At 45.4% G+C, this 12,181-nt stretch overlaps 1 protein-coding gene across 1 annotated transcript in view; it reads left to right on the top strand.

Moving 5' to 3' along the window:
* PLCD4 (phospholipase C delta 4) overlaps positions 1-12,181 on the top strand; it is a 380,183-nt gene that overhangs the window by 327,296 nt on the left and 40,706 nt on the right. The window contains exon 13 of the mRNA XM_086954454.1: positions 5,524-5,640. Within this exon, the coding sequence (XP_086810580.1) occupies positions 5,524-5,640 (117 nt within the window). The remainder of the gene's footprint in view (positions 1-5,523; positions 5,641-12,181) is intronic.

Raw genomic sequence — 12,181 nt, 5'->3', positions numbered from 1 at the left:
GACTATGTTGAGGTCTGGCAGTAGTAAAATTGCATTACACTTTACACTATGGGCTCCATTACGATGTCGGGCGGATCGCCACCGCCATGGTGGCGGTGGCAATCCGGCCGACAGAAATGCCCGCCCGCCACCCTTTTCCCCCCGCCACATTACAATGGTGGGGGGACCACAACGGAGAGAAACACCGCCCGCCACTTTTCCGCCCGGTCGCCTTGCGGCCGGGGCGGAAAAGGAATAATATGGTGGTGGTGTCTAATAGACACCGCCAGACATATTAATATGAGTGGTGTGCAGTGCCTTTCCGCGGCGGCGATGCCACCATGGAAAAGCATGCGGTCTTCCCTCTGGGGGCCCCCTGCGGGCCCCCAGAGTGAAGTACAGGTGGGGGGTGCACGTGGGGGGTACCTGTGGTACCCCCCTTCATTGTCATTTGCAAAGCGGCAGGCACCGCGCGGTGCCTGCCGCTTTGCATATGACAATGTTAAAGTGCATTTTCAGCATTGTGGCGGGCGGTGCAGAGAGCACCGCCCGCCACAATGCTGAAAATACAGGATGTGCCCGCCACTGTGGCGGGCACATCCTAATGGCACCCCGGGACCCCCGCTCTTATGGCGGGCGGTCCCGATTTACGATGGGATGACGGGCGGGCAAAGTCCGCCCGTCATCCTAATGGAGCCCTAAGTACCCACCTCAAGTAATGATCACAGTCCTTGTCAGGGAAAACCCTGAAAGTCACTAAATTAGTTGAGCCCACCCCCTTGGTGGCTATGGCACAGAGAGACTGGCTTTATTTACAGGCAATGTGTAAAATGTTTATGCAGTATTAAATAGTAATTAAGTCAAAATGCAAAACAATGAAAATCCCAAATTAGACAAATAGAGTAGAATTTTATACACAAAGTGACACCAAATTTACACAAATCCAATGGAGAACCAGAGATATGAATGTTTAAAGTCTTAAGTAGAAATAGTGCCAAAAAGCACAAAGTTGTAGTAGAATAGGACCGAGAAGCAACATTGACCCTGACCATGATGGAGTGCAGGTCAGATACACTAAGCAGGTTCATCCTAGTCAAAGATTTTACTTTCTGACTTAAGTCCTTTAAGACCCAATCCACCTCAGTATTACGCTTCTAGAGCCTCCCAGGACATTAGAGGAGGCACTTGGAGACTCACTGGGTGGCAGGCAGAGACTAGTGCAGGTCCAGCTGCCACTGATCAGCAGGGCAATTGCAGGAAATCCCTCCTGTAGCTTGTTGTGTCCCTGTAGCTTTAACAGGAGGTAATCCTAATGGCCCTTGGAGTCCATTTGTTTGACTTGGGTACAAGAGGGAGTGCTGGTCCCGTCTTCTAGGCTCCTGTCAGGTCTCAGACAGCAGCTAAAGTCCTCTTCGGATCTTCCATGAGTGTTCTGAAGTGGGTACATGGAGATGCCACAGTTGTGCTTGGCACATGTTATTGAGAATTGTCACATCTAGGGCCACTCACCTCAATTACAAGGACTTCTTCTGAAGCAAAGATATTCTACCACTTCCCCTTAAGGGTTAAGCTTTAGTATTAGAAGAGATGACTGATACTGGTGACTAACCCTTGGGAGGAAAGGATTTAGCAAGAGAGAGAGGAGAGGGACAGATTACCAAGAGGGGTTGCCTACCCCCAACTTCCAGGGGAAGATGTCCAGGTTATTCCTGTCGCAGTCAGCAGGGCTCGGAACTAAAGGCGGGAACTGACAGGAGACACAGCTCTCTCTCAAGACGGATCGACAAAGGCAAGCAGGGGACTAAGTTTGGAAGCTGTATTTATAGCCAGTGATACAAGTGTATATATGGCGCCTTCTATAAGATTACTAAGTGTTTCCAGTCAATTAGAATGCTGTCTCCGGTGGGAAACTGAGGCAGGCTCTTGAATGATGAGTAAACAAACATATTGAACACTGGAGCCTTCCTGGTGATTATTGAGTGTTTCCTGTCAATTAGAAGGCTGTGTCTGGCAGGAAACTGTAGCTGGGAGTGGAGGCCTCTAATTAGATTAGAACAAATAAACTACAACAAGTATACCAGGTGACCCTCAGCAGAATAAAGAGGCTTTTAATTGATCACCACCACCTTTTACAGCAGTTAAATAAACAACAGACAAGTATCAGGCAATCTTGAGGTCAGCTGTAAACAGAGGCTTTTAACTAATCAGCACTACCTGTTTGCATTAGCACTTAGGTAAACAAATCGAGAAACAGTTGCACCTGCCCAACTTGAAAATAGTAGCAGATTATATGGCATCTTCCCAACGAACAAACAGCGAAACCTGCATAGCAGAGTACATGGCACCTACCCAACTAGAAAACAATGACAACAATGTGGAACAGACCAGAATGACCCATGGGGACAACCTAACTGATGGGGTAAAGGTTCCTGGAGCTATCCCTACTCACATTTGGCATTTTCAAGATGGCCAAAGTCTTTAGCCACTCAGAACGTGTACTCTCAGGGCTAAATGTGAGTGGGGAGTGTACAGTGGTAATCCTATGGTTCTCCTGCACCTAACACTACAATTTAGGCAGTCCCTGTACTCCAAACATCTCAGATTCAATAGTCTGGTAGCAGACAGTGGATACACAGAAATTGTTTTGTCATTCTTATCTCCTCCTTTGAAGTGCACCTCAAATATTATATGTACATCCAGCAGACCTGTCAAACAGGTCTTAACACTTCATCAGGATCTCTCTGTGATGTCAGCAAGAAGTCCATTGGGATAGAGACCAGTTAGGCTTAGCAACCAAAGCAAGGGTGCAGACCTGGATATTAGCTACATCTACTTCTGACAGGGTAGTTCTCTTTGAAGTTTACCAAGTCTTTGAGCCCAACCCACAGGCCATCTTGCCAAGGGCACAACAACAACACCGTAAACCCAAGACCTTTTGCCGCTGTCCTATTGAAATGCTAATTACTGGCTAGCAGAAGCAGGAAAAGAAAATGTAGATTTAGCTTCTCAGGACTTGAGGCAGGGAAAATGTAACTTTATAAAAGTAATATTTCCAAAATATTTATTACAAATCCAACTTCACAAGTGAATTGGGCACATAAATATTTCAAGAAGTCCAACACTTCAATTTATAGTGGTGTCCTAGGTAGAGATAACATTTATTAGCCATATTGTTTCACAATGCTTTACTATGGAACAGCCAACCCTGCTCTGGTGACAACAGCTTTAAGGGTTTTTTCACTGCAATAACATCTTCAACATTAACGTTTTACATATCTTGCATTTAAATAACAAGAACCCTGCCGTATGGGTAATAAGGTCTATTTAGGATTGGCCTTTAAATATTTTAAAGTAAGGTTTAGTCATGTCAGAAGTAAAATTTGCAGTTAAACTCAATTTAAAGGGGGAGCAAAACACTTTACCCCTGGTCAGCAGGGATAAAGTGCAAAGAGTTCTACTGCCAACGAAAACTGTCAAAGCAATAATCTGACGGAATACCACACAAAAGAATGACATTTCCAACAGGTAATAAGTAGGAAGACTCCATTAAAGTTTACTGGGTCTTTCAGGTATAGCAGTAATGAGACTTCATTAAATATCACAAGGCCTTTCAGGCTAGACAGTAATAAGGTTCCTATAATAGTTACATGATCTGTAAGGTTTGGCAGTAATCAGATGCCATTAAAGTTTACAGTGTCTTTGAATGTTTGCCGTAATAAGTCTCCGTCTAAAGTTTACCGGGTTATGCCGGTTTGATAATAGTAAGACTCTTTTTGTTACAGGGTTTGATAGTAGTGCATCTTCATGAAAGTTTACTGGGTCTTTGAGGTTTGGCAATAAAATATTCTATTAAAATGTACAGGACCTTTGATGTTAGTAGTAGGACTGCATCGAAATTTAAAAGTTATTTGCGGTTTGATAGTAAATAAGACTTCCATTGTTACAGGGTCTATGGGGTTTGTTAGCAGTATGGCTCCAGTAAAGCTTATTGGGTCTTTGAAGATTGGCAGTGAAAGACCCCCATTAAAATGTACAGGATCTTTGAGGTTTGGCAGCAATAAGACTGTATTACGGTTTACTGGGTCATTGAGGTTTGACAGTAGTAAAACTTTATTAAGGTTTAGAAGGTCTTTCAGGTTTGGTGGTAAAAAGACTCCATTAAAGTTTACAGGACCTCTAATGTTTGGCAGTAACATGACTCAATTAACACCTTAGCAGCTATGGAAAGTCCAGCTCCAGTGCTGAACGTTCCATTGCGCAGGTGCAGTTGGAACGTCCAACGGCGGACGGCAGCACTCCCGAGGTAGTGGTGCCGTTGGCCGTTGGAATAGGCGCAGCACTTATGAGGTTAAAGTTTACAGGGCCTTTGTGGATTGGTAGTAGTAAGCCTTAAATTGTTGTAGGGTCTTTGGGGTTTGATAGTAGTGTGGCTTCATTAAAGTTTACTGGGCCTCTGAGATTTGGTAGTAAAAGACTTCATTAAAGTTTACAGGACCTTTGATGTTTGGCAGCAGTAGGACTCCACTAACGTTTTACAGCGTCTTTGTGGTTTGACAGTAATAAGACCCCCTTAAGGTTTACAGGATCTTTGATGTTTGGCCGCAATACGAATAATAAGACTGTAATCCAGTCTGTAGCATTGAGTGTGAGCAGGAGCCAGTTGGTTTATGTATCTGGGCTTTAGATAAATAGCCGGAGACTTACACTGCCACCATGAACACTATGGGACAGATTTACAAGCCTCATGCGCCACATTTAAGCCGCTGTTGCATCACTTCTGTGACGCAGCGGCGGCGTAAACCATGCGCCATGTTGCATCTTATTTACAACGTGACACATCTAGGGAGTTGTACCACGTTGTAAAGCCCTGCGCCATATGTAACCTGTGTTAGGTTTCATGTGGGCGTTCTGGCGCAGGGTGGGCATTCCGGCGCAGGAACGCCTCCTAAAAGTGCTGCAGTGAAATGTACAAGTTTTACTGAGTCACTTTTACATCCATGCTGCGCCAATACCCTGTGCCTGCTTGAAGCAGGCGTAAGGAGTGACGCAGCATGTTAGGCATAGGGCGCCCCTGTGCATTGCTGGAGCCACGTCTCGCTTGCGACACGACTCCAGCAATGCGCCGTCCTTACGCCACAGGATGTGACATGCATTGTCCTCTCATTGCGTCGTGGTGCGCCGCATTGTAAATGCGACGTATTTGTGGTGGCGCAGGGAGGGAATTGCATGTTGCATCTGTTCTGGCGCATCCCTGCTGATTTGCAGAGATGCGCCAGAACTCGTAAATCTGCCCCTCTATGCATATATGTTCATTAAGGTAGTTCCACATATCCCTCCTATCATCTACTCACTCTCTGAGTCTTGCTACCATACAAACAGTACCCTTTTGAACCTCCTTCCTGCCCCTCATCCAGGGGCTGTTGTTGTTGATTGCAAGAACTCTCTCCATTGGGCAGGGGAGAGGCTTGTGGCTTCAGGGGATATTCCTAGACCCCAATCATCAGGAAGAACACACTGTCTCACCACCTCTGTCTCTCCTCACAGGGAACGAGTTTGTCCGCTATAACTCCCGGTTACTCTCCCGGATCTACCCGAGTGGCCTGAGGACTGACTCCTCCAACTACAATCCCCAGGAGATGTGGAACGTGGGATGCCAACTTGGTAAGTATTGATCTGTGATCAGCAGGCAGTGCAGTGCTGGTTGCTTATTTTTGTTTCTTAGCTTATATTTATATTTTCAAGAACGAAAAAACATTACAAACAGGTAATGTAGAAGTAATAAAAAGTGAAAAGGTTGTGAACACATAGGTGAAGCCCAGTCCACCAGGGATGAGCAGAGACAGCTGAGCTCTGCATCAGTGCCACACAGACATGTGGTCAGTAGCCAACATTCAGCTTCACCTCCAAATGACACCCATTGGAAAAAACAGTCTTCATGTTGACCAATCAAAGGACAGACTTTCAAAAGCTTGTGACCCATAAAGGGGAGCAAATATTGGGGAGCAGCTAGAGTGCAATTGAAGAGTAGGAAGGGTCTCCAAGTGCAACAATATGCCAGGCATATGTAGGTTACATGGGCAGAGTGCTTGTTTTCTGGCCTCACTTTGCTTGTATTTATGTGCAGGACCTCGCTGCTACAGATATACTGTGGAGAAACAACATTGTCAGCCGAGGGTAATTGACAGTTGCATAGTTTGTAGAGGGAGTCTTAACATCGAGGGATTTCTCAGCACAGCTGTGGCCCATAGCACACATGGCCTGGCTTCTGACTCTAACCATGAAGTGCTGAAAACCATGTTAATCAGACAGAGAGAACAGCAATACTTGTGTGTTCTATTTTCTAATATTTAGTACTACACTCACCTGATACACTATATTCAAAATGAGCCCTTTTGAAGTCTCTGACTCACCCTTCTCACAAGCAAACAACCATGGCACCACACATGTTTTGTCTCAAGACTAGAGGGAAAGTCCTTTTGATGCTGCAACTCTAGTGTTACACTCCATCCTTCTGCGAGTGATTAGTGGTAGGGATCCATTGTGTGACTTCACAAAGGACAAGGTGGAATCCCATTGATTCAAGTAGCCACTGGGAGCCCACTCTGTATGCGTGGGTAATGTGGGTGCCCATGATTATTTGCAAGCAACCAATGGGGTACTAGAGGTTGGTTGCACACCTGAGCTATAGATTGCTGCATTTTTGCTGCATTTATGAGTATCACCTGGAGAATACAGTCGAGAGGAAAGATGATGGAGGGGCTGAAGATAGCAGTGTCACATCCTCTCATTCACTCAGTCTCTCACTCACTCTCCCCAGAGTCCTAGCAGAAAAGATACTGAATGTAAAACTGAAGAGAGAGCGCGACAGAGATAATCATCTGGTGGCTGAATTTCAAAATGTGAAACCAGATAACTTGGAATCAATCCTGGCTTCCCTGCATGTTAAATGCATGTGTGATCCTGGGCAAGCTTTTTATTTCACAGAGTCTCCCTTTTCTTTATTAACACTTATGAGAGCAGTTTTAAATGTGGAGTGCAGGATGGGCCCTGTAGAAGCTCCTTTATGTGTGATATGAACATTTATAATGTTGGTCTATATATATAATAGAATTATAGGCCCTGTTTAGGTTTTAAATCACTACTGATTTGCCTTTCAGTTCACTAATGACATTGTCGTTGGGGGTGAGCCATAAATGTTTCATGTATAAAAACTATCCTTTTAATAAATGTCTTTCAAGGCAGTGATATGTACTAAGGTGAAACTATCCTGCATGGTAAAGAAATACACTAAAGAAGTTTGAAGAGACTGTGATTTTTTTCCATTATGTTTGTTGCATGATATACATGCTAAACGTTTTCACGCCTAGGCTCATGCATGGATTCTTAGAACCAAGCAGGAGCTTTTCTCTGCTCCGGCTCGGCTTGCCCGATTCATTTGCTGGTGTGTCCACCTCTATTTGCGACTCTGGAATAGTACATAGGACTGTCAGTCACTTCGTAAAATGATTTGGTAAACGGCCTAGATTGAAAACATGGAGCCCTGCTTACATGCACTGATTTGACGACTCTACCATCAAGACTTCTCATAGCAACAACGAAGAAGAGAGCGTGCAGTGACAATACAAACGAGTGACCGCGGGGCAGGGAGTCCAGGTGTGCGTTCCAGGGATAATGGACAGGCCGGGGTGGGACGGACCAGGGTGTAGCTTCAGCAGGTGTGTTTGGGTTGTGACAATCACAAATGCATTCTTTGTTTGGTAGTTGTATCAGGTCTGCTATGTCTGTGTCGTTTTTTATTTTCGTTCTCATGTCACTAAGATCTGTTAACCTTTAATTTTTTGGGAGCGGAAACGTCAATAAATACAATGGGCCTCATTTATGAGGCTGTGCGTCACTTTTACGCCGCTGGTGCGTCACTTTTTGTGACGCACCAGTGGCGTGAAAAATGCGCCTCGTTGCGCCATATTTACAAAGTGACGCATCTAGGTAGATGCGTCACTTTGTAAACCCCTGCACCACATTATTCCTGCGCCAGGTATAATGTATGCAATCGATGAGATTTCACTGCGTCACTTTTAGGATGCCGTTGCGTCAAAATCTTGCGCCTGCCTCACTGCAGGCGTAAGACTGACGCAGGTCTTTTGACATGTGGCTTGCCCCATGTGAAAGGACGCATTGCTGGATTTGCGTCACTTTTGTGACACACTCCAGCAATGCGTCACTTTTGCGCTTACAGATACGTCAGAAATACTGAGGTATCTGTAACTCTTTGCGACATGATGCGTCATACATTAAATATGACGCATCAGGAATGTCGCAAGGAGGGCGCACTGAGAAGTGACGCATCGCTGCTTTCACGCAGCAATGCGTCATTTCTCATAAATGAGGCCTGGTGTCTGGTTTGCCAACAAAAAAGTAGCAAATCTTCACCAATAGTCCTCTTTGAAAATGTGAAAATGTACTACGTTTGGAATTCACAAACACTGCGGTAGTAGGCTTTTACCCCAGCTTTTGAGCCATACTTCTGGCATTCAAACAGCCAAAATGAGATGAACGCTTCTAAGTTGCCTAACCAGTGGCAATCGATCTGGGTAGCATTCTAACCAATCGGTTTCCACCCACTGCACTGCTGCGGACAGAGGCCCACCTTACGCAAATCAGCAATGACCCTGTTCCTCATGGAAACAGCCTCCCCATCTTTCTTCATCTCACCCATACATCCTGTGGCTATCCACTTAATAGAGAAATTCAAGATGTACCCCCCCAAATCTCAGTGCCTGAACTACACCCCTGCATGTAGCTCACCAGCAGAGTGCCAGAGCTGGAGACACAGAAAACTAGTTCATACAGCAATGCCTTTGTGGTTACGCATGCCACTGGCAACCGGAAGTGGCGCTAAATGCCCAGCGCCCCATAGAGAACACCAGGGGCTCGATAGCACCCAGATGGCAACTTTATCCACAGAGAGCGCTAGATGTTGGCCAAAATCTGTACTTCCACTTATTGAAAATTACGAACTGTCAAACTTCTCAAACATCTCAAGGTGCCAACCATCACTCCCTAGGGCATGAGTCTTGGCATTTGTGTAGACGTGAATACAGAGCATATCAAACATTCACCCCCAGTCAAGAGATCTGGGTTTAAATAAATCCATCGTTCTTTTGCTCACCATATCAATCTTGACCTGTTACGGGATGCTTGTTTCCAGTCCAGGGAAGACCTGGCTTGGCTGTTCGTGCTGGACTGTTCCCTTGGAACAAGGTCAGGACTGATTTGCATATGGATGGGTCAGAACTGGAATGGCATGGGGAAGCAAAAAAACATGGATTTAGGCCCAGATCTCTGTACTGGGGTGACTGTATGGCATTGTCCAGAATTCTGACCATCAATTGTTCTTTTTGCATGCAAGTTTTATTTCAGCCCGAATGCAGGCATGAGCTGCAGCAGGGTCACAGGGCACCCACAGATAATCTTTAAAATGGGTACTTGGCATCTGGGCACCAGTCTGGTAATTCGGGGATACATAGGCTGCCTTCTGCTGCTTGTCAAGTGAAGATTTTCTCAGTTGTGTTGTCATGGGTTGCATGAACTTCATGGCTGCAACTAGTCACCATTATAAAAGCCAAAAATATATATTTGAACTTGTTCATCTTTAATGCGAGAGATAGGGCATGGCGCATATATTTTATGCTGGTAGAATTTGCATAGTATAAACCCAAGACTAACACTTGTACTCAATTATAAGTACCTAGATAAATCATAAGAAAAACGCTCAGCGGCGCTGTGGGATCCCTTTAACACTTGATATTGTATTATTACATCATCAATACATTTTTTTATTAGACATTAGTGCAGCTGGCTCAGTGCAAAAAGGTGACACGTGATTTATATACATAAATGCCCCAACAGCACCAGGGCTGACACCACAATTATCCCTCAACATAAAAACCAACTGAAGTTTTTTGCTCAAAGATTTAGCAAGGACAACGCTGGAGCTATGTCCATGTTTCGACCCCCTGTCATGAATCTGCAGGCATCATCAGAAGAAGGCCGTATATGTAAATAAATCACAAACTTTCCCTTTCTTTGCACTGCATCTTCTGCACTAATGTCTTATAACTAAGGGCCAGATGTACGACCCTAAACTGCAAGCGCGTACAGATTTGTGACCCGTTTGGCCATGTACAATTCCTAAATAAATTGCGACTCACTAATTAGTAATTGCAAGTCGCTATTAGGAAGGGGCGTGCCAAGGGCTTCCCTTCCTAATAGCGAGTCTCTACCCTATGTAAGAATGTTTTGCGACGGCAATTGCGGTCACAAAACACTTGAAAATTACCGCCCTTTTCAAGCGGATGGTAATGGAGTTGCAAATGGGAAGGAGTCCCCAGGGGACCCTTTTCCCTTTGTGACTGGGTCCAAAATTATTTTTTACGGGCAGGCAGTGGTCCCAGGGACCACTACCTGTCCTTAAAAAATTAAACGAAAACATTTTTTTTTTTTTAAATACACCTCGTTTTCCTTTAAGGAAAACGGGCTTCATTTTAAAACAAACATTTGCAATGCATTAGGTCTCGCATTTGTAAGAGTTTAAGCCATTAGCATTGTAAATGACAATGCCTTTTATTTATATGTTTCAATAATTAGCTCATAAATAAAAGGCATTGTTATCAAATCAAATTGATCCCACGGCCCCCTCCCCTTTGCAAACTGGACTCGGCAAGATAGCTGAATGGATGAACAACAATTTACTTAAATTAAACGGCGGGAAGACGGAGGTCCTGATTCTTGGCAACAAACCCGATCTCGGGAACCTGACTCACTGGCCCACTTCCATGGGTCCCCTTCCAACTCCATCTGAACAAGTGCGAAACTTGGGAGTAATCATCGATAGGGGTCTTTCCATGAAAGATCAGGCCAATAGAGTCACAGCCATCTGTTTTACTATCCTACGGTGGCTGCGTAAAATCTTCTGGATGATCCCCAAAAACACCCAGAGATCTGTTGTGAACGCCCTGGTGACCTCCAGATTGGATTACGTCAACATGCTCTATCTTGGGTATCCAAAGGCCGTCATACGTCGCCTTCAGCTAGTACAAAATGCTGCAGCTCGGCTTCTCTGTGGCTGTCGTAAACATGACCACATCACAGAACGCCTGAGAGAGCTACATTGGCTTCGTGTTGAAAACCAGATCAAGTTTAAAGCGCTGAGCTTTATGCACAAGATCAAAGCCGGATCAGCACCCCTTTACCTTCAGGCCCTTGTTAGCCCTTACCTTCCAGCTCGCTCTCTCCGTTCCTCATCTCACCATCTTTTCAATGTACAAAGGTTCAAACTTACCAGAATGGGCGGTAGCTCCTTTTCGAACTTAAGACCCAGACTGTGGAATTCACTTCCACTGGCCTTACGGATGGAAAACTGTCACACGCGATTTCGCAGAGCAGTGAAGACCTGGCTCTTCGATCTCTAGCTCCTCTGCCTTATGTTGTCGTCCTGTCTCTTAGCGCCGGGAAACCCTTATGGGTAGCTGACGCGCTTAACAAAATCAATAAATAAATAAATGTACAATACCAATAGCCTAACCCCTTGTATGCTGATGACAGAACCGCTCCGTCATCAGCTGCGGTGGCGCTGTGCTGATGACGGAGCGGTTCCGTCATGGCCTGCCTGCCGCTCATGCGCGGCGCGAATTCCGCGCGTGCGCTGAGCGTTCTTTGAGCGGGCGGGGCCATGACGGAACCGCTCTGTCATAAGCGCAGCGCAAACTACGCTGGTGACGGAGCGGTTCCATCACCAGCATGCGCCCGCCGCTCTTCCGCCCCGCCCCCTTAGCACTGCGGCGGAATAGCCGCCGCAGTGAAGGGGATAAACTCTTGAAAATGCAAGACCTATTCAAAGAAGGGGCCGCCATTATCCCCTGCTGCTTAGAAAGTGAAAGCGTGCATGGCGTGCTGAATGTTGCAGGAAAGCATGCCTTGCTTGCAGTAGGTGAAACTATTTAAAGAAAATAGTGCTTACAGACTAAAAAAGACTCACTGTGTAACAACCGAAGTAAAATGGCTAGTCCTCATGGGAGATTACAAATTAAGACAAGGCGGTACTAAGGAGGGACTAACAAGTCTATTTACGAATCAGAAGCCAGTACTTACGAAGGACAATGACATAAATCAATGACAAATATGGGCGGAGGGTGGACGGTGC

The sequence above is a fragment of the Lissotriton vulgaris genome, chromosome 2_1 (assembly GCF_964263255.1).
Source record: "Lissotriton vulgaris chromosome 2_1, aLisVul1.2, whole genome shotgun sequence".
NCBI lineage: Eukaryota > Metazoa > Chordata > Amphibia > Caudata > Salamandridae > Lissotriton > Lissotriton vulgaris.
This window is presented reverse-complemented; position numbering and strand designations above follow the sequence as displayed.